General features: G+C 41.2%; 1 protein-coding gene across 4 annotated transcripts in view; it reads right to left on the reverse strand.

Moving 5' to 3' along the window:
- The window catches only part of LOC111869011 (Ig-like and fibronectin type-III domain-containing protein 1), a 631,957-nt gene that overhangs the window by 43,633 nt on the left and 564,662 nt on the right, over positions 1-23,662 (reverse strand). For all 4 annotated transcript variants that reach the window (XM_023860183.2, XM_023860182.2, XM_023860181.2 and 1 more), the window contains one exon: positions 7,333-7,542. In XM_023860183.2, coding sequence (XP_023715951.1) covers positions 7,333-7,542 — 210 coding nt within the window. The remainder of the gene's footprint in view (positions 1-7,332; positions 7,543-23,662) is intronic.

Genomic DNA, 23,662 nt, shown 5'->3' on the forward strand with positions numbered 1-23,662 from the left:
CTGGAACGTAATCTGAGCCAGTTAAATCCAGTCAAAATATTAATAGCCATTACTTTCTCAATATTTAATTTAACCCCTTAAAGCGCATTGGTTATTAAATGTGCCACGGGCTTTAACATAGAGAAACTCTGCATTCTGTCCACACAATGTGTTTATGTGTTACATATGATACTCGCACACAGCCAAAACTTTTCCGAATACTATTAACCTTCCGGTCTTTGTAACGGAGATGTAATGTGTTTTCTATGAGGTATGAATCGAGTTTTTAATATTATTTAAATGGGGTTAAGGCTTCTAAGGGTTAAAATTATCCATTTATCTATATATAGGTCTTCCATGTGTGGTATACTTTTCAGTTTTCATCATCACTAAAAGTCTACAATTTCTTGCCTAACTTTTATATGCTACGTGTTCGGCTCGTCTCATAATCCTTGGTTCAATCTACATGAAGTTTCTCTTTACGTATTTCTTCGCCCATTAATTACATCTGTTTTCGTTGGTTTATAATCATGGAGCATATATTAGGCCTGTTAATACAAGAATACTTGAAAATGTGATGTAAATCTTGGCAATTATTTTCTTTTTTAATTAACAGTAATAATATTCAACCTGCTTTTCCAGACGAATTTCCCAAGTTGTTACACAGTCTGTGGTCGTTTAGAATCTCCAAGGAAATTGAACGGCTGACCCGATGGAGAGGCGATGAGCCATATTCATCTTGTTAAGCGTAATGGCGCATCCGTTAGAGACACTTCTAGAGGTTGTGGGGGAGAGAGGGTATTTCCTTCCCTATTATTGCTGGTATTAATCGGGGGGGGGAGGGGGTTGCGGGTTAGAGCAGATTAAATGAGGAGGGTAAAGAGCCAGTTAATTCTCAGAGACATTCGGCCCCTTAACAACCTAACTAAGTAGTTTAAGCGATTGCTTCATATTTTATACGCTAATCCAATTAAATTTCTAGCTACTCATTCAATATGTAGTAATCGGTTCTCTCTAAAGAATCCGAAATGTTTGAGGATTCCCCGACTCTGGCGTGTGACGATCACGGAAATTACTTTAATTATATGCAGCACATTTTCCTTTTACTTGGGTCGGTTATCATAGCACGGGTCGCTTTCTAAAGAGACACCATACGACATATTAAAAGTTCTTCTGAGAAACTCTAGCGGTAACATGTGATTTCACTCCTGAATGAGCTTCATCCAAATTCAATCCAAAATACATGTTTTCTTGAATGCATTTATCGTGATTTTCTTTCAGTTATTCCGGGTGACTTTGTAACAGCACTCTTAAATACTGTCATGTGTTTATGACCCTGTAACTAACAATAATGGGGTTTTGGATTGGATGATTGGATTTATTAACACCTTCATTTAGAGTGACTCGTAATCAAAATATATAATACCACTCTCGCTAATCTATCCACTACACAAATCACTACGACATGCTAAGTCTTCTCAGTCTTCATTAGTCGTATCCTGGTAACGGATTTATAACAGTCTCACTGTAACTACAGCACACATGCTAAGTCTTCTCTACACAGGCTGACTTTCAAGTGACAACTGGACTGAACCCCGCTCTACTCCGTTGTACTCCTCTGTACTCCTTCAAATCTCATTCTCTTTCTGATTTGAGTCAGAGTCAGAGTCTTCATTAGTCGTATCCTGGTAACGGATTTATAACAGTCTCACTGTAACTACAGCACACATGCTAAGTCTTCTCTACACAGGCTGACTTTCAAGTGACAACTGGACTGAACCCCGCTCTACTCCGTTGTACTCCTCTGTACTCCTTCAAATCTCATTCTCTTTCTGATTTGAGTCAGAGTCAGAGTCAGATTGCGAGTGACGGTCAGTCAGTCAGTAAGTCTTGGTGTCGAGCCCCATTTGGGGCTCATGACCAGATATTAATTATTACCGTTTGACAGTTACGGTCTTGTTTCTGTGGGGCGCCCTCTCTGACGAGAGGACGGGTCTGTCTTTTGTATATGCTGCTGGCCCTTGCCAGCGCAGTTTTTCTCGGGTCCGAGTCCCTTGGGACTCGCGACCATATTTTACTATCTCAGAATTGAGACGAGAGAGAGAGAGAGAGAGAGAGAAAGGCGCTTCTGATTTAATTATTTTCTGTACTACTTATATAGACTCGAGGCGGACACATAGAAAACACCTCTTCCTCTATTGTTGTATTTACAGCCCCGTTGCATAGAAACGAATTTATCCGATTGTTGTCTGTGTTTACCGAGCCGTTCCCTAGCAATGAGTCTCAATGTCACAATATGTTACGTCTCCATTGTTTGCAGTTCACATAATCAACGTATCATACCATTCGGCGCTAAGTAACGTACGCAGATAAATTGCAGCGTTAAATAACCCAAGAAGCTGTAAAAAAAAATAGCGTTTACACTCTCGTCACCAATGATATACAACGGCATTTCCCAGCCTATTTTCCACTGAATACAGACTTTTCATCAACTTTATGTCTCCTGATGTCCTTTTCAAGCTGTAGCACATTGCAAAATAAGATTTTGTAATGATTATAGTCTTCTGCGACTCCGTGTGTTCTGGTAGGCCGCTGCTAACGTCTCGGAGGAACACGCCGCTCCGATATCCTGAGTTGACCCTAAGAAATGTCTGTAATGATGACCCAGATCACACGGCGTCACACTCAAGAAGACAGTAATCTTAATGATGACCATGGTATAAATCTTGAGTCTCTCATGCTTATTATATTTTCCCAAATTTCAAAATTCCTAATGCATAAATACTGAAAACTATTCTGGAAATAAAAATAAACAAAGTAAGTTGGTGATTACTCAGCAGACACAGCGGGTATGATAGTCACAAACAGGATAAATAAAATACGTAGCTACGTAATTGCTTCTGCTAGACCTAATAAACATGGCCCTCAAGGCTACGAGTGGTTGCTCCAGCACGCCATGGACTCAGGTTCAGAAGCAACTGTACAGAGGGTTACGCCTTATACGCGGGCTGTGTGTGATGTCTACCTTCATGTTCTGTTCAACGCGATGATTTCCATAACGGGTTTTCATTAAATTTAATTCTGAACATTGAAATTTAAATATTGGTACGTAGTATGTGTGTGACTATAGACGGAGTTTGGATTGGTGAATATATATACCGACCAGTTACAGATGGTAACTATACTGGCTGCATGCACACAACAGAAAACAACAACGCACTGCGCAAGTGGGGTAATGGACTTACAATTAAAGAGACATATACGTATAAAAGAAATCAACGTACACACCAGCATCAACGAACTACGTGAAACACAGCCAGGCCGCCGAAGATAACGCGAGTAGGTCCCACAAAGAGAGATAGGCCGTTTATACTAATATTAATAGGGCGCCCTATTTAAATGGAATTTTAATCGCAATTTTAATTTTAATTTTAATTTTAAAATTTAGACAAGCAGTGGAGTGAACTGTTTAGCATAACTAGGAGACATGATGATGATCGTATACGGTCGAAACACGTTGTGAGTAAAGATTAAAGTGACTGTAACAATCTTGTGTTACATCGTGACGGAAATATTTATTGATGAAATAACTAGAACACTATCGCTATTTTCGCCTTCAGTATCAGACACCAAGTTTCATACGTCCCTCAAATTCTGTGACAAGGCTTCAACCCTCCCCCCCTTCGATGTCAGGGACCAAGTTTCATACCTACCTTAATGTCTGAGACCAGGTTTCAAACTCCCCTCAATGTCAGAGACCAAGTTTCATAGCTCCCTTAATGTCAGAGACCAGGTTTCAAACTCCCCTCAATGTCAGAGACCAAGTTTCATGCCCCCCACCCCAAAATGTCAGAGACAAAGTTTCATACCCCCTTAATGTCAGAAACCAAGTTTTATATCTCCCTTAATGTCAGAGACCAGGTTTCAAACTCCCCTCAATGCCAGAGACCAAGTTTCATAGCTCCCTTAATGTCAGAGACCAGGTTTCAAACTCCCCTCAATGTCAGAGACCAAGTTTCATACCCCCACCCCAAAGTGTCAGAGACAAAGTTTCATACCCCCCTTAATGTCAGAAACCAAGTTTCATATCTCCCTTAATGTCAGAGACCAGGTTTCAAACTCCCCTCAATGTCAGAGACCAAGTTTCATTAAACATTTTTTTTTTCATTCCTTTTCACAAGTTCGTATCTTGTTTCCATGAATCACTCCAACTTTAGATCAAACTTTTAATAACATTTCCATCGGCTCAGACGTCTCCCTTGTAAAATTTATTTCGTTCACAAATCGTGCCGTATACAAAATCATTATGATCCTCCGTTCTAGAAAGAGGCTGATGAAGTTTACCTCCTTTAGGACTTGAGAACCACAGCCATATTTCTGTGAAGTTTCTGAATCGCTGTTGAGGTTTTATCGAATCACCATTTCATACTTGAAATATTTCGAGAACTTTTATGGTTACTTGAGCTGATGGAACAAACCCATTGTATGGGTAATGCGTTCGAAATCAATGATACGGCTAGCATGTAGGTATAGTTAAGGGAGATATGGGAGTAGAATGAGTTCATTGGATGACCATAAACAGAAAATGAAAGAGAAAAGTTCTAAGAAAGGAAATATATATATAGGAAACGGTATAAAAATGAGACGCAGAGCCGTTGCATTGTATCCACCATCGTTAGCCATTCTTCCTTATGTAGTCCTTTTCTTTCGCTTGCTTTTTACGTCAGTAGTTAGAGGTACCTCGTCAAAGACCAAACGCCTTCCTCTGTTTTCCAAAAAGGAAAAAGATCAATGGTGGCTTTTGAATATTTCTCAATGTTACCGGAAAAGTCCCTTTCAAGGCGGGCTCAATCCCCCCAATTTTCTATATCATCTTTTTATTCTTTATTTGTATATAAACGTAGAATTATTTTAGAGCTCAGTTTTTGTGTGTGAGATAAAGCAGCAGCAGGAAGAAATGTTTTGTATTCCGATATTAAAATACGCGACCAGTGAAAAAGATGGTCTTGGATATAATGGATTCATTTCTGTCGTGTCATATACAATAAAGATCAGATAAATTATATAATTATTAAGGATAAGGAAAGAGCCCATTCTTAGCAGAGTGCGTATACCTGTGGAATGCCTACAAAACTCGCTCTGTCTGTCCACCAACTAGCATGAGACATTTCGTGAAGCCATAAATGAATTTTCATTAAATTCGGCATTGAGGAGTTCAACTAAATATTAGTGATCCAATGCAGTTTTGGGTAAAATCAGACAACAATAACGAACATTTTACATGAACACATATGTGCATACATATCAGCGAAATGATTTGGACAAGTGTTACAAAAAAAAAAGAAGAAAAAAGAAAGAGACATTTTATGTTCGATATAATTTATCTATACATCCTACAGTTTCCAAAATAGTTAAATAAAAGAAAGTCAACGCGACAGAATTGTTAAGCTATGTATAATTTTCCTAACTTGTTACAAACTGTATCAATACCATCAGGAAGTTCTTACCGCGTGATATTTTAATAGCGCAATTGGTGTTTGACTAAACATTCAGATTTCATACGGACATGACGTTGTATCTGAACAATGAACAATCGCCATTGTGACTTCTGACAGAAATGATAAATGCGTGGATATTATCGACTCATAAACCTGTATTATTCGTTACAAAGGGGTTACTGAATCCAAATGTACTGTACAATGTGGACTATAAATTGATGAGTGCGTGCATAAATAAATTATTATTACAAAGGAGAATTAAAGGGATTTGGTTAATACATGAAGAGTGAAACTATTTTAAATAATGGAAATAGCATATCTAAATCTTCATTTCACAAATCACGGGAAATGAAATGCGCCTCCAGCAATCAGCCAATTAATACAGTACGGGAAATAACCATCATTCGTTCTGAAGTTGCGCAAAATACGCAGAGTTTCTCTGTCAATATTAATTTGAAGAATGTCATCTTCTGGTATGTGGCGCCGTCTAGATCTTGTGTGAACCGATATTTCGGAGGAACGTATCACCTCCATCATCAGGGTAGAAAAATTCGCGGCGAGAAACCAGCGTGAGTAGGTGGCTGAAGGCTTTTGCTGTTGAGGTGTGCAGGACCGCCCCATCGTGTAATGCCAACCTTCTCTCATCGGACGTTCACGGTGTAGTGGTTAGTTACCCTGTCTTCCATTCGGAGCTCTCGAGGTATACAGAGTGTTAGAAAATAGTTATAGTACTTATTTACAAAAACAAGAAAAAGTTTTAGTCAATATCCGGAAATCAATGTCTGCTTAGTTATGGGTAAGCCAATTCCTGGGTGGACATCTTAAGTAATCAATTCTACGGGACCAGTTGTGCTACATAACAGACTTACAAATGCAGTGTACCATCGTTTTTTGGTGAATGATATACCTGTACTCTTGGAATATGTGCCTCTTAACCAACGAGAACACATGTGGGCCATGCATGGTGGGTCACCACTTAATTGTCTCCGCATTGTCAGACAGCACCTGAACTAGACACTGTGAACAGTGGATAGGACACAGAGGATCAGTCAACTGGCTCAAAGGATCGCTTGACCTTAATGCTCTCGATTTTTGACTGTGGGGTCACCTGCAGACTTTGGTGTATTCAGCGCCGATCACTGACTTAGAGGTACGGCAGCAACGGGCATGAGATTTGGGTTAAAATAGGAATTCTCAACAGAGTGTGCAGCTCTAGGTGACGAAAAGCTGAAAGTTGTGTTGAAACGCAGCGGAACCATACAGAACATCTACTGAAGACATCACAGCAGGTGGTTTCCGGACATATGCTGAGTAGGACTTTTTGCCCATTTAAGTGAGTGCTATATACTCTTAAAGCCTGTGACCCCTCACTATTTGCATCCTGTATTTCTGATTCTGCGGCCATATATTCTGACCGTGGCTTTTAGTATTTATCCTCGGTAGTTCCTTGATATCACTGACGAAGTAAAATTACAGCACAAAAAACGACGCCAAATAAATATTGAATTTCCCACATGATCCGTGAGCAACTCTGTACGAACTAATTTTCAGAACTGTAATTCACATCCTCTGAAGTACTGTAGTTGCCCATAACAACGGCATATTGCTTTTACAGTAGCGCCCTACCAACAAGTCTACGCGTAGATCTGCCTGTTGCTGCTGGAGTCTCACGTCACGGACGTGTAACGCATGTTACACTGTTTGAGGCCATGATGACATGCAGTGGTACTACAAATGGAATCAGAAGGTAGTTCCATGAGGCCTGACGATGTAATCAAGTCTTTCAATCTGTCTGTTTACTCTTCCAGTGGACAGTTACACCATACGCGTCACTGCGTCGTTGAAGGTGACTTACCTGTGTCATGCAGCACGTCGAAACGCTTGTCAGCCGTGACTCGGTTCTCCCCGGCGGTTAGTACTCGGAGGCTATGTCGCTCGCGGTCCTCCTTCTTCCACATGATGGTGTTGTCCCCCACGTCACGCACGACACACGTGATGAGCGCGTCATCGCCCTCGTAAACGTGCACAGGGTGAGGAAGGCTGTCCCTGATGCTAGGCACGCCCGCTGTAACAGGCAAACGGACTGCATAAAGCGCGTGAAATTGACTGGCTGACTAGACACAGTTCGCAAGTTTCAAAGAAGGGACAACTCTCACCGTCTGGGGAAGACGGACAGACTGACGTCGCTGAAGAATAAACTTCTGAGAAACTTAGACTTGGGAGAGGAAGTAACATGAGGGTGAAGAAAATGACATAATTCGGAGCTTAATAATTTGCAGTCATCACCAGTGACAGACATTATTGGAGTGGCGAAGTCAACGAAGATGAAACTGGTAGGACATGCAGCATGAATCAGGGAGATTCATAAGGTTCCTGAAACTGGTTCATGGTACAAAAATCTGGTACACGATCGAAAGAAAATATTTAACACGAAAATCTACCAGTTCTTTCGGAAACATTTTTCTAAATGTTGGATATTAACAAAATTAAAGAAAACTGTACTATGTAACATGCGTAGCGCAGTAATAAATGAACAAGACAAAGAAAGTATGCAGACTTGCACGAATGCTGGGATTTACGCGCACTGTATAGAGAAAACACTGTTTCATTCTCACCTCTCTGACATAAAATGTGCCTGAGAGGGTGAAGTTGTGACTGTATGAGAATGACAAAAGCATTTTAACGTAGCAATGAGACGGTAAACAGAAGAGTCTGTAGTACTCAAGACTACAAGGTTTACACATTACGTACAAGTCACAACGTTCCCATAATTAAATGTTTCTCTCCCCACCGAAATCGAAACCAAGGAGTCTGGAAGCCGATATACCAAAGTGTAGTGCTTCCGAGATAATCCTAATTCCTTAATTTAACAGAGCAGATTTTTTATATTTCACTTGCTCTGTCAAGTGCGCAGTGGTTTTCCTTGCATAGGAGGTTCGCCCACCATTAAGCTTACACAGGAGAGCCGACACAACCATGATACTGGAACACATATACATATGGACATTATGCACACAAACAGAACATCAAATTACATAATTATTAATGCTAAATTCCCACCAATCTCCCATTGATTGAAGGGGTTTAATGGGAGATGGGTGCTGTCATTCCGAAAACTGTTGAGCGTGCTATTAAATTCCAGTCATTATGCAGATCATAATTAAAATATGTAATTGCTTTATTCATACATAATATGTTAATTCTGTTTAAGAGAAAGAACAGAATACCAGTGAATGAGTGTTTAGATTGTAGAAGGTATCATCTCTATATAAGAATTATTGAGAGAGACGCATATAGTCATAGTGGATTGTGGTGAAATAAATTATAGTGTTGATGACAGCAATCCTCAGCGGTTGAAATATCTCATTCTACGAGAGTACAAAAATAAAAAAGCTATGGTACATGTAACTACTGTCATTTGATATCCTTGAGGGTAACATGACCGCACGATTCCCAGAATTCCATGCGGAGTTTATGAAATCGCTTCAGTTAGTGTACAGTACATTAATATGAGCGAAATTGTCTGTTGTTATAAACTAGGATAAAAGCAATAAAAGTTAGAGATCCACATTCATCAAAATATAATTATACCCCTTGTTTTGTCCGAATTCAGAATCCGGTTTGCTATTATGATAGGGGTGCTGGAATCTGATGATGAAGAAAGAAAAAAAATTATTTTGTAGTAGTGTCATAGCCCCCAAAAAAAGAACACGCGATGTAATATACACGTATAAGCGAGAAAGTCAGTGGGGACATTTTGTGATAAAACTGTATGAGTCATGAAAAATATACGGAAGGATATAATTCAGGTCGATTTGAGTTTAGCTTATTTAACGACGCTCGTTAACTGTGACTACATAGCGCAACAATAGGACGAATGTTTATAGCTCGTCGCTGGGCAACAGTCAGCGCGCCAATGGAGTGGTGAGACAGTTATCACGTGACTTGCTTTCTGTGTTGTCTGCCTGACGCGACAATAGAAATGTCTTCTCTGTGCGTGGTCCGTGCCGAGAGGATATGAGAGAATACGGGAAAGGGAATTGACTTCACTTGAGTTCCGAAGCTCCAGGGGAACAGCAGTGTGGCCAGAAGAAGCAGAAGACTTAGTGTGTGACAATTCTTTATTAACAACAATACAGTGTTCAAGACTAAATTAGCATTGCTACATGTTTCGGCTATTCATAGCCATCATCAGGCAAATACACGATCATAATGTTTACACACTAGTGAACTGCAATTGTGTAGTAAGTCTGGATACTTGACAATTATCATATTATAAAACACATGGTATAAAAATTACAGTGAAATATAAACTTATTATAAAACAAGAGTTATTTCGTAAAATAAGGTTAAAAGTATTCAAGTGATAATCTATATCACGAAGTCAGTCGTTGCAATCTTGTATTTTCCCACGGACGTGGTCTATTATAGACTTTTGTATGATAAACTGTTTGGAGGCCCGTGAAATATAGCTTTAACATTAATTGTTTGGTCCGTGCCTCATCGTACGATATATTTATGTCCGTTTCGTAGGTAATACAGATTGCAAATGCAACAGAAAATAACGCTGTGTAGTCCGTTCAAAGTCAACCGACGTTTCGGAGGAATATATCACCTCCATTTTCAGGCTAGAATAAGTCGAGCAAAATATCAGCGTGAAAGCAGGTGGCAAGCACTCGGCTAACCCTCAAGATTACCATTTTAAAATAAACTATTCCTTGAAATTAAGATACCCAGCTTGCCACCTGTTTCCACGCTGGTATCTCGCTCCGCTTATTCGAGCCTGAAGATGGAGGAAAAGTCAGTTGACTTTCAACGGGCTACACGGCGTTTTATCCCAGAATATAGTAGTCTTCAAGAACGGAAAGATTTTAATAATATATGCACTGCATATGATAAAGTAAGGCTTCTAAAACCTCTACTGTCAGTGTGACATATCACTACAATGTGACATACTCGTTTTATTAATGGTAACGTAAGTATTTATGACTAACGAACAAACTTGTAGAAATCTTTAGTGACTGTACTATAAGTACTGGTTAACAGAATATCCCTTCTGACGACTCTTTGATAGTTATTTTGGGGCACTAAGTAAATATACATTTTTATATATTGTAATTTGATAGTGTTTATTAAATTATATTAAACCATAATCAAAAAAACGGTGCACAAACTAGTAAAAAAAAATTTAGCCTCAAAATTTTAAACAAGGGGCTTGAACAAGAATTACTCCATATTAATTCTGAATTTATATTAAATTAAATTTCTTCCAAGTTTCATTTTAATTAAACGTGTAAATAATATTTAATTACTCAATTAAGACAGAATTAAACTTAGGAGCAATGTGCGTATTTCCTTAATTATTGTTGGAATCTAACGTGAAAACATATTTTGAAGTTCATAGACGTCCTATATATTCCAGAACAGGGGGGGGCATTAGCTCGTTCGGTTATTTAATGGACCCGTCACGACAGCCTGTGCACAATGTCGCAGTGTAATATTGCATTCTGGCAAGGGCTCCCCACATATTTCCCTTACCCTACGATATTAAATATGAATGTTTATTTTAAAAACGAAATATTTAAAATATTTACGAGCCCTGCTCCCTAGCTACTTAACTCCGCAAGATATCTTAAAGTATTTGTGGGTAAACTGTCCCTTCTTCCAACATTCCCGTTTCCTTAAAGTTTATGATTGTAGAATTAGTGGCTGCTACTTTCCGATATTACATTGCACTAAGGAAGGTTTTCAGCCCCCCTTCTTGGTAGGGTATAACTTACTTGTTAATATCATGTGCCTTGTGATTTCTAACCCCTCCATACCAGGGGGAAGAAAATGACTAAGCGAAATTCAGCTGTACCAGCGAATACAAGAAATGATTTTATCTGAACCCTTACAAAGAAAGTGAGGGATTATGAACGAAACAGAAGGACATAAACACAGCAAAGAAGAAAGGAATATGGAACGAATGGAAGACATGAAGAAAAGTAAAGAAATTAACTAAAGAGAAGAAAAGGAGAAAGAATGAAATAAAAAAAAAATGTGCAGCATAACCAAGATGCAAAATCATGCAGCAATTTTATGACACAGGCTGCCTAAGAGTGACACAGCATGCAAACAATACGCTTTATATCGTCACGTGTGAGTGACTATAGACGGGGTTAGGATTGGTAACTAGATTTATTGAACGCTTACAGATCGTAATTTCAAGTAACTATAACAGCCTCACTGGTTTACAGACTCTAAAGATAACTGTAACTGCAGAACACATAGTCTTCTATGACTTCACTAGTCGTTTCCAGGTAATGGATCCTAGTAATGTGCTCTGTTTACAGCTTTACCGGCTGGCGAATATCCCACAACTGACTGAACTCTAAACTCGGACCGTTTATAACTTCTTGGCAGGGATCGCGCCGAAAAAAACTCTCATTGTTGTAGTTAAATGATTGCAGTGAGAACATGTTTGTTTGTCAAGCCGTTAGTCAGCAACGACTGCCGTATATTAGCGTATTCCGCGGTCGTTGCCTAGCAGCGGACGTTGTTTATAGAGTCATTGCTTAGCAACGGGTCTACATGCTACAATATAATGCGCGGTTTGGAAGGCAACATCGATGGAAGACGCTGTCAGTAACTGAGACTGATGCACCGGATGGCTGTATAATAGTGCATCACGTACAGGAAATGACGTGGCAGTGAGCGGTCGTTGCGTAATTTAAGGTACTATCCTGGAATCTGCCTGGAGAGACTGAGGAAAAAACCACAAAGCAATCTCTGCCAGGATAGTCAGTGTCCCGGCCAAAATTTGAAACGGGTACTTTCCGATTGAAAACCAGGAGCTTTACCGACTGAGCCAGCGTGTGTACCGGCTGAAAAGCATCAAAATTAAACATCTTGAAATCAAATGGAAGAAATTAAAACGACATAAAACCGAAAATCAGAAATAGAAAAAAAGGTTTGTATGCTCCCTCTGTTGTCTAGTGGTCAGCGTTCCTGGATACAGATCCAGAAGTCCGGGTTCGATTCGCAGCCCTATCAGATTCTTTCTGAGAAGTAGTGGGTCTGGAGCGGGGTTCACTCTGTCTCGTGATGATATTTGAGGAGCTATTTCAAGGAAATAGCAGCTCCGGTCTAGAAAACCGAAATTAACGGCCGTGAGGATTCGTTGCGCTGACCACGCGACACCCTCTATCCGCAAAAGTTGGTACTAAACTTCGCCGACAAGTGGCGGTCGCTCGGTCGGTATATTTCGTTTGCGGACTACAGGCCACGGAGTTTATTTTTGTTTGTTTTTTGCTCCCATTCGGTTCAGGAACGTTTCTTCCCCTTGCCTTCTTTCCGAAATTGAAATGGGTCTGTAAACTACTGGCCTACTTCAACAGATGTGAGCTCATTACTCACGAGTGTTCTCGAAAACGTTACGACCACTAGGAAGAGCCAGACTTAGGCAGTAGTACATATTGTAACGTGGATGGACAGAGCGTTGCTAGGTAACTGACCGTTAAACACCTCGCAACCGAATACATGCGAGGCAACAATGGGAGTGAAGTGTTTTCTATGCGGTAGTGCTTAATTAGTTAAGCACTTGATGGAATTACTGTGGTCTTAAGTATCAAGCGGTGTGGCGGATTGATCTTTTCTCTTTACTATATATTACAATATAGAGACTTGGCGTGAGTGTGTCCACAGTTTTTCAGGCTGCATCTGATGGGGCCAACGTGCAGGAGCGCAACACGCTATGTGCTCTCCATGCGCGCGTCCGTGCTCTTCATACTCTGCACAGTTCTTGCGCTTGCGCATTTTCTTCTCCTACTCTTTCCCTCTTTGAAAATTATTTCCTCCATGTTTTAATACTTAACATCATTTTTTTTCCTGTTTCTTTCAGACCCGCCCCCCCATTTGTCCAACCCTCACCTTGTCTTTAATCCTTCCCTCGCTCAATGCAAGACAGGTGTATGTCACTACCCTGTTGTTCTTCTCTGGCTGAGTCAACGAGTCCTCAATACCACAGTTATATTAAGATTAAATAACAGTGAAAGGTACCAGTCGCCATTTTTTGCCTATTTCCTTTATCTTGAAAAAATAAGAGAAGGCTTATGAGATCACACTGCTGTCTGTATATGTCTGTGCGCGTACAGAGCGTCTGCGTGTTTGTGTATTCCCCTTAGTTTTTTCCTTTTCTATGCAGTCCGTGTCATATTAAAGGAAAACAGGAGATTAGTTCTTCACAGAACTTCTTATATATATATTCATGGATCCTTCGTGTATTTTTATTCATCTGCGCATGAGAGGTTCTGTGCAGCGGTAACAGTCTATATTTACGAAAATCAAGGATTCCTTCGAAACTTTGGTATATATTTGTCAAAACTATACAGCGTCATGTGTCACAAGACCATAAACATTATTATCGCAGTCAGAGCCTCAAATTTAAATTTTCTAGTCCAGGATCCGTATCTCGATAACTTCAGTTGGTATCTCGTCTGTGGTCTTCCATGAGTCCTTGAGTATCTCAATAAAAATACAAGGATAGTCATTGAAATGGGTCAAAATCACCTCGCCTTCAGATCCTCATACACTCACCACTCACGAGCATCTTCCAGTTTCATTCAACGCTACATAACTCCTGCAATCCATTTATTCACCTGCCTCATGGTTCAGCATGGCGGAGGGCCTCTGGCCGAGACGGTTCTGCGCCGACACCAACTGCGGTGCTTGTGTCGGTTTTGCACTGCACGGAAGATTATGCCTCATGAATTGAGGAGGGTTACAGCAGTAACAATGGTAGTAAGCAGGTGTGCACCCCCAGATAACAGAAAATGCAGGAGGAAGGGAGGATACTCTCCAGTCGTCTGAGGCTCATATCTCTACCCTCCGAAAATATTACAAATTTTAAATTATTCTGATAAATTGTTCAATAAATTTTCCTCTTCCCCTTTCTTAGGACTAAATGCCTTCGTTGCGTTTTAACTTGACATGACGTCAACCTCAATTCCTGAGGTATGCGCACCAGGCCATGAAGTTATATTCACAGCAACCAACCACTTTGATTCCGTCAAGATATTGACATTAGCAGAAAAGCGGCCTCCGTAGTCTAGGGGTAACGTTCCCACCTCATGACTCAAGGTACGCGGGTTCAAAAACCCGGCGGAGGTCGCGGAATTTTTAAGGGCGGAAAAATTCGGGGAACAAGTCCTCCGGGAGGGACTTAAAGCCGTGGGTCCCATGTCGTAGATTTACGGCACGTAAAAGAACCTCATGTCTCTAGGAGACCTCTGAGCAAAATTAGGCCAAACATTTCCCGCCCAAAGTAGTTTCCAATGCCTCCGGTAGGTGGGGAAGTATTAGATACCACTGTCAGAGGAGGGACGACCTCACTGACAGAAAGGGACTAAGTATTAGATACCACTGCCAAGTAGAGGGTAGAAACCTCGCTGGCAGAAAGGGGCTAATAGCGAGCACCAGTACCGGTAGGGGATGGAGACTGTAGAAATTAAAAGGGGGACGTACAATAGACTATCAGTCGCGGTGCATGGGGAAATCCACCCCCTCAATACTGAATCACAGAACTGAACATTAGCAGAAGAGTATTAGCCATGAATATCTCATCACTAAGCACACTAATTTCTACATTCCTTTGTTACCTGCACTCGATTCTGAATAGCTCTGCACATGACTTTCATGGCTACGAATGTGCGGGCTGCAGAAGTTTAGAAGGAAATTACCTCCAACTTAGGATCGAACTTGATGATGGAGGCAGCATATTCCTCCGAAACATTAGTATCCACCTAAAAGGCTACATGGGGTTCCAACCCAGGAGACCACTATGAGAACAGACTTCATCTCCAGTAAATAAACATCAAATTTCAATGCAATAGCTCTATAAAAATTTGCAAAGAGCATACTAAGGAAATATATCTGCTCTAATCTTATCGGGAGACTAGTCGCATCAATGTGTAGTAAAGTCCACCGTTTCGGAGACAGCCCCTGCCTCCATAATCAGGGTATGATGCTATGTGTAACCACTGCTGTTCTGTTTCCATATATTTACGGGTATACTGCGGCCTCACATTCAATGCAAACCATTGAGGTATGTAGTATAGCCGGCAAAAGTAAGGTAAATTTATCCCTGTGCTTAATTAATTAAGCACGAAGCCATAAAAATGTTAGGGAGTGGAGCTATAATTCTTTAATCTGGCTTTAGATGGAAGTGAATGGTCAGCTTCAAGATCCGGCCTCCTTACGTCCGAGGAAACATTCATCGGTACTCATTGGTTATGAGTCTGGGCGCCAGAGCCGGTCTTGACGATATAGAAAAGAGAAAACAAATCCCTGTGCTGGGAATCGAACTCCGGCTCTCTAGTCCGTAGTCCGTCGCTATTCCGACTGAGTTATCCATATTATTTTTCAATTGTGACATTTTCGAAAGATTTGTGATTCTCTCCTCCCTTCTGAATTTTTTTCACTTGCTCTACAGCCCCCTTGGCCCCTGGCCACTAATTTACATTTTCATGATCATTTTACAGACGGTAGGACTTACTGGACGGGTGATCAGTCCGTCGCAAGGCCACTACCTAAACACAGGACAATACAAACACAGTATAATCACATATACATACCAAACATCCATGCCCTGAGTGGGATTCGAAACCCACGATCCCGGCTTCCGAGCGAGCGAAGACAGTACATGCCTTAGACCACTCGGCTACCGTGACCGGCTCATTTCTGAATACTATCTAGAATCATTTTACATGTAGTTTTAACGTGTGGAGATAAGCCCTTCTTCCACCAGAACATGTGCGAACAGATATGGAGAGACGGAAATGTGTCCGCAACCTGAGGGACGATTTATTCATGGAAGTGATATCAGAACATCCCTCCGCGTGCTGAGGAGGGTGTGTATGGGACAACACCCCTGCGATACCGCACGATGTGAAATGAAGCTGTTTATCTTATGGCTTACAGCTATTGTGACTATACTGCACTCAGAAGTTCTACTGACGTCACTTTATGACGAGGGGCATAATTCGAAATAAGCGCCCGGGTATAAAGATCCACGTTTAGGGAAATGGACATTAATCATATCATAGATTTTATTTTCCTTGTTACTTAATGACAGCTTTGCACTTACGAATGTAAAATTTAACGATAAACGGCTCAACACGCTGAAGCTTTCGCCTAAAAAAAAAAAGAGATCGGAAATTAAATAAGTCATAAGTTGCTCAGTCGGTATGGCAACATGCGGATTGGACGACCGAGGAGTCGAAGTCCCATTCCCTGTAGGGTCAAGACATAACGTGTAGATCAGCTCTGAAGCTCTCCCAACCCTTCTAGCCAACATGTACTTGGCTCTGTTTCCCTGAGGGTAAAGCGACAGGAGTGTGAAGCTGATCTGTTTATGGGTGACGGCACAGTGCATAAATCGGTTATATTGGCCATATTTTAGAGATTTTACCATCTTCAGGGTGAAGTGAATATCCTACGGCCATTAGCAATACTTACAGCATACACACGTCGCCATTTGTGCGTCGAGCGATAGCCAATAGGAAGCTTCACATGAAAGTTAGGACCACGAAATGGCTTATCCCTTCCTTGCATATTAACCAAAACCGCGATCAATGTTAAGATGAAATTTCCTTCTTTTGCGCGAATTTTTATTATTAGGGTTGAGCAGCTCAGCGGGAACTACAAGTAATAAAACAGAATTTATTGGTATTTAAATTAGAAATGATTGTGGCTTCTTCTCTTTCCACTACATATCTCGAAAGTATTTATCGATTAGATGAATCGATACGGAGTGACAATTTGGTCATTCTATCCTCCTCCGTTTAAGAACCGAAGTCAAGATCAGTTTCGATTTCATGGCATGTTTACCTTACATAACATTTCTTTCAGAGATGGCGTTGTCGTCACCTCAAGTGCAACGCTCAACAAAAACCCGCATTATCACGAGTCCACAGGCGTGAACGTGCATCTCACCTATGTCGCATCTCCCCCACCCGCGATACGTCACTTCCTTTCACTGTGCTCGTACTGTTGTGCATCTCTTTGGAGTACAAACAGCCTAAGTCGCCACATAAACATTCTTTCTCTACAGGTTTCAAAAAAAGATAATTTTGGACCTGCATTGTCTAGGGAACAGCAAACTCTCGCCAATGGACGCTTTGCCAATTGCGTATTTCGAGCATCCAAGATTTTCCATTCGTATTCGGTTTAGGCGGTACCTAGTCTCAGTTATCCGCGGTTTATTTCGACAAATAGAAAGTGTCAGTGGTTTCCATGCCAAAAGACCCGCATTTGATTGGGACAGACCGCAATGTCATCCGAAACAAGTAACATTAATATCCTTCCTATCTGATCCCTGCAAGAGACTGTGGAGGACCATAAGGTTGTGAGACATCGAGGTTCACACATTTTCTAGACAACCGGCTCACAGATGGCTGTAAGGTCGTCAGCCTTACGCGCCAGGGGCCCTTTACCTCAAGGAAGATTCCTGGTACTCATTTCTGTTAGAGGCTGAGTCGACCCCAGGGCCATAATGAGGCTGAAAGGATTAGGTAAATCGAAAAAAACAATCAATGACCTTATAGGGAATCGAACATGCGGTCTTCCGGCTTGTAGCATAGTGCCTCAACCAACTACGCTACCGCGTGTCCCCCTTCGAGCTGTTGATGGAGACATGGCGTTATATCCAAGAAAGCAGAATTTCCAGATTAGCGCTGTGGTGCTCGTCTTTCCCGGATACTTTGTTGCTTTCTCCGATACACGTATTTAAAAACATGTCACCACATACAGCAGTACCTAAGTTTACTGAAGGAACATGTAAATTAACCTTTGATGAATGACCACAGGGGCCGCAGCTCTTCTGTCCCCAAATTCCCAACAATGCCTTACGCTTACTAATCGCAGGTTTGCCAACTGCGGTGTTTTCAGGAATGTAACCCACGATTGGTTTTACACGTATTTAATATACACAATTTCTCTTGTCCTCCGAAGATATTTCCTTTCCAGTGAGCTACAGGGCTTTCTCTGGGAGTAAAGCAGCCAGGGTGTGAAGCTGACAGCTCTTCTCTATCTAATGCCGAGGAATGTCTCCACTCCCCAATACGTCCTCATGGCACGATCCTTAATTAAGCACAGGGATAAAGTTACCTTATCATATCTTATTCTTGGCTTCCTGGGCGCTGATACCTGTTTATATAGCATCGAATGTGAAGCGAATTATGAATTAAACGGGGTGTGAAGGGAAAGGATCACGGCTCAGTCTGAGATACTGTTCCGATACTGGCCTGAAGTAACTGAGGAAAAAAATGAAAACCTCAGGATAGCTGGTACCCAGGCCGAGATTTGATCTTGGAACCTCCAGAATACGAAAAACGAACACTACTGACTCGACCGGGACGATAGGTCACGCCGTTTCAAGTGTTAGAACTACTGCTTTCTTCAGGTGATTGGATGCTGTTATTCTGACAGGCACCTTTATTGATTTGTGAAACTGAATGTTCACTACATCATAAGTATGATGGTCAACTGTCTTAATATAACCATGTTTCGAGAGTTAGCTCTACTTCCGTCTTCAGGTGAGTGGATATCAACGTTGTTTTCATGTGTTAACAGTTTCAGAATTGATACCGGAAAACCTTGGTGCTCACATAACTTCATGTCCTCAGAAATGCCTTATAACATTTATCTCCCGCGGAGAAAATGACAGTAAAATTTACTTCCAACCAAAATTTTTGTCCTAACTTTCTCTCGAGGCAGGGTGACTGTCATACTTTTGCAGTGGTGGAACTAATGTCCAAAATTTAAGTATGAATTTAGTGCTATTCAAGACATGGAAATTTATTTGACTATTAATTCCACTTAATTTCTAGCAGAATATTAATCCTAGTGTTAATGTGGGTATGTGCTCACGATGTGTTTCCATTTAAGGCTGGACGGCAAACTTTGCACGCTCATATTAAGGCAATCTCCGCTATCAACCAATTAAAACGCCATGGAGCAGAGGTCTTCTTGAACAGCTGATGATTGCTCATCTGATCAAGAAATTCCCCGCCTTCTACGGTACCCGAAATTTTACTAACACTTAGACAAAGTCCGCGTCAAGCTCAAGCGGTTAGTCGCTGGCTTCTCGATCCCGGGTCTGGTCAAGTGGGATTTGTGGTGGACAAAGTGGCGCTGGGGTAGGATTTCTCCGTATACTTCGGTTTCCCTTGCCAATCTTCTGTCCACCAATTGCTCCACAATCACCCTCACCTATCATCTGGGGCTGGTACAATAGGCCAGAAGTGGCCGCAGTACAAGGGACTTAGTCCCACCCCACTAGCAATAGAAAAATTAAAATAAAACATTTTGACAACAGCCCCATATAGGACCGTATCCTGACACGGGTTACGACTTCCACATATAAATAAGGCATATGTTTTTATCCCCACTTTTACCTACTTTCCTCATTCTGAAAAAAAATTAAAGTAGGCTTATGATATCACCTNTAGAATCATCCAGTTTAGCGCCATGTCTCTGAAGCGGTCAGTTCCTTTCAGAAATGACTGTAGATACACGTACAAAGACGCCATCAATACGGCGTTCCAGAGCAATGAAAAACGAAGTAAAGTTACTGAATGCGTGGTCACGTGGTTTCGAAGGTAATCGATCCCGTACCACTGTTTCAATAGTCACGCACGCATCCTGGATTGGGTAGAGTTCGTTATTAATGTAAAGCGTATTCCAGCCCTCTTTAGGGCACAACGCGGTCCCCGCACGACAAGTTGCGTGGTTCAGGTGGGGTGATTCACGAGGGCGTGGGTCATGCAGGAAATCAAAAGAAAAAAAGAAGTCTGTATCTAACGAAGATAGAGATACATTTCGGAGATATTCGCATATGCGCTACGTCATTTTTACCTCTCGTCTATCCGTGAAGGAACCGGAATTTGAACGTCAAAATGTCTGCATAACAACGCTGTGTAATTATTCTTTTACCAATTTCTTTATTAGAGTCAGTCACAACACAACAATATAAAGTTCAAGGTTAAATTAGCTTAGCTACATGTTTCGGCCGCCGGTCACGGTAGCCGAGCGGTCTAAGGCATGCACTAGCTTCGCCCGCTCGAAAGCCGGGATCGTGGGTTAGAATCCCACTCAGGGCATAGATGTTTGTGTGCGTTTTTCTATGTTTGTCTACAGGTAGAGGCCTTGCGACGAGCTGATCACTCGCCCAAGGAGTCCTACCGTATGTGTAAGATCTAGTAAACCGAAGTGAAGGGAGAGTTTCATGGAGGTAGGCCTAGGCCCAAATTGGGGCTGTAGCGCCACAGGAAATAAAACAAATACATGTAATAAACTGCTTGGAGGCCCGTGGTATAGGTATAGTGTTATCTGACATTAATAGTTTAGCCGGTGTCTCATATTACAATGTATTTTGTCGGTTTTGTAGGGAATATAGATTGCAATAAGTTGTTGCACCTGCTCACGCTGGTTCGCTTGCGTATTTCTTCATGTCTTCTACTCTGAAGATGGAGGCGATACGTACCTCCGAAACGTAGGTTAACACAATATATATACAGGGTGCCACATCCCAGAAGACTGCTTTCTTCAAACCTGCTCTTGTATCACTTCCTCTACCAAGAATCTTCCATGGAAGAGAGAAACCTGGACTTAACCGCCTGCGTTACGTCATCACCCCAAATTCCTACTTTGTCTTTTACTCAAAGAGAGCTTCAACGGTGAAAGAAAGACTGACTCGCAGAACAAATATAATCTGGTACTAAGAGAAGCTATAGCTGGTTGATAGAATAAAGGAAATGCATTTCGAATTGACGAAAAATAAGAGCGGACAGAAAAAGGAAGAAGTTGAAATGAAGGAGGGATTCAATCGAGTGGAGCTGAGATGATCTCAATGAAACATCAACGTGAAGTGGGGAGAAGAAGAAGAAAAGTAAACACAGAGACTATTGGACAGTTTGCAACAGAGGGATTAGATTGTGAGGGGGCACTAGTTGGTTGGGACATTCGCCCAATTTCCAGAACCAATTAAAGACGAGTGGTTTACTGGTTTCAGTACGTGGTGGAGTGGAAGTCTGCTATTCCCGTGCCTTTCCCTGAAATCTGATTATCTGTGAACTCTTGTTCCGTTTCTTTTAGTTTCTTTCAGCTATGCTTCCACAATATGAATCAAATCGCGATGACATATGGAAGAAGCAGGGGAATTAAAGGGGAGGTCGTAAACGAAATCTTCCAGATGTCAATTTTATAAAATTTATCTCCATTTTTCCAAGCAACCACAAGATTCACAGTAATGAAATTGTTACATATGAAGTCGAGGGATTTTATATTTGATGATTTTGTTATAGCGATTTACTTGTACATATATTTCGTAATAATTTCATCTACATGACTATTAAAATAAGCATTTTAAAAAAATATAATTCCAAATGAAATATGAGTTCAACGAGGCATCGAATAAAACTAAATACTGTGACGGAATAGTCCACTGCTAGACAACGGCTTATCAGAAACACGTTTCCGGGACTATCAGCTGGAATAGTCCATTGGTGAGCAACGTACATTAAACACATTGTCGAGATAACGCAGGCAACAAGAGAAGAATTGTCGTTTCTATATCAATAGAGGTATTTCTAAGATACGGCGTTCTCAATGTGTTTTCTGTGTGTGGTCCGTGCTCAAAGGATTACAGGGCATAACGAATGTCGTTTGCAGGAGTCGTAGAATGACAAGCAGAATGAAGAGAGGCCTCGGCGGTCAAGATTGATCGTGAGGTGTAATAACTCACCGTAATTGTAAAGAAGTGCCAATAAATCCAATTATCCAATCCAGAACCCGTTAGTATTGGTAACGCAAACCCTTACATGTGAAAATATGTTTTTAAAAATTCAGTTCCAACATCAGAGACAACAGGATGCTTCTCCATTTTGAAGAAAAACAGTTAACAATTTTTAAGGAAATAATCGATGTTTATTCAGATAATCTTCCGGAGTAGAAAACCGAGATTAAGGTCAGTGGGAATCCGTTGCGCTGACCACGCGACGTCTAGCCGCAAAAAGTTGTCACTAACTTCGCCGACAGGCGGCGGTTGCTCGGTCGGTATAGTTCGCTTGTGGACTAAAGGCCACGGCAATTCAGATAATCTTGCTAACACATTAATAATTTACGTGTGTAAAATACATAGCTTAGGTATTTCATTGCGGGTTATTTAATAACACTGATTGTGTCTACAATATATAGTATCGGGGGGCAGGGTGACAGACGAAATATGAATTGGAGAAATTTGAAATGAAACAATCATGGCCTAATCGAGGTACTATCTCGGCATTTGTCTGGAGGGACTGAGAAAACAAGAAAAAACTCAGCCAAAATAGGTAAAATGGAGAGTTTCTGCATGCGTACATTAGTAGTCAATTTCATGCTACTGCTTGCAATGTATGCGATCTAACGACATGAATTTCCGCCGGATCCAAACAGCAGTTAGCAGGCTACCAGCTTCGACAAGATGGCGGAGACCAGCGGCCGCTGGGAAGCTCCTTCTAGTGCTTCTAGGGGCTTCAATACCTTTTCCTGAGGGACATGAACGCAGTGCTTCAATTCGATACAAATCCTGTGGGTCACGTGCACACTGAAACATCGAAAGTGCCAACAGACAAGTGGAACAGGACGTTCCAAAAATATGTACGATATTTACTTTGAGGTTCTAACAGCAGTGATTATAATTCTGTGTAGTCCAGTGAAAGTTAACAGACTTTCGATGTAACATATCGCCCCAATCTTCAGGGTCGATGAGTAAGCCAAGGAAAAAATCAGGTTAAAACAGGCAGCAAAGCAGAATTCTGCTGAAATAACCTATGTGTTGTGGAGTTACAGGTAAGAAAAATTCAAAACATCTTCAGTACGTTGTTGATGTCTATATTCGTGGTTTCAGAAGTGTGTTCACACACTCACAGTGGATAACAGATAGACAGACAGACAGACGATAAGCATAAAATTATCGCTATGGAGCATATTGCAAGAATGGATGAATTATCTAACTAACGAACCAAGTAACTAACTGAATGGAGCCGAGCCCTTCAGAAGACGGCAGTCGCTCAGTTACTCAGGAAATTCCCAACATTCTATGGAACTAGAAGGTTAATTACCGTGCTCACAAGAGGACACCTATGCCTTCGTTTCTGGCCCAGCGG

Source organism: Cryptotermes secundus, unplaced genomic scaffold (assembly GCF_002891405.2).
Source record: "Cryptotermes secundus unplaced genomic scaffold, Csec_1.0 scaffold70, whole genome shotgun sequence".
NCBI lineage: Eukaryota > Metazoa > Arthropoda > Insecta > Blattodea > Kalotermitidae > Cryptotermes > Cryptotermes secundus.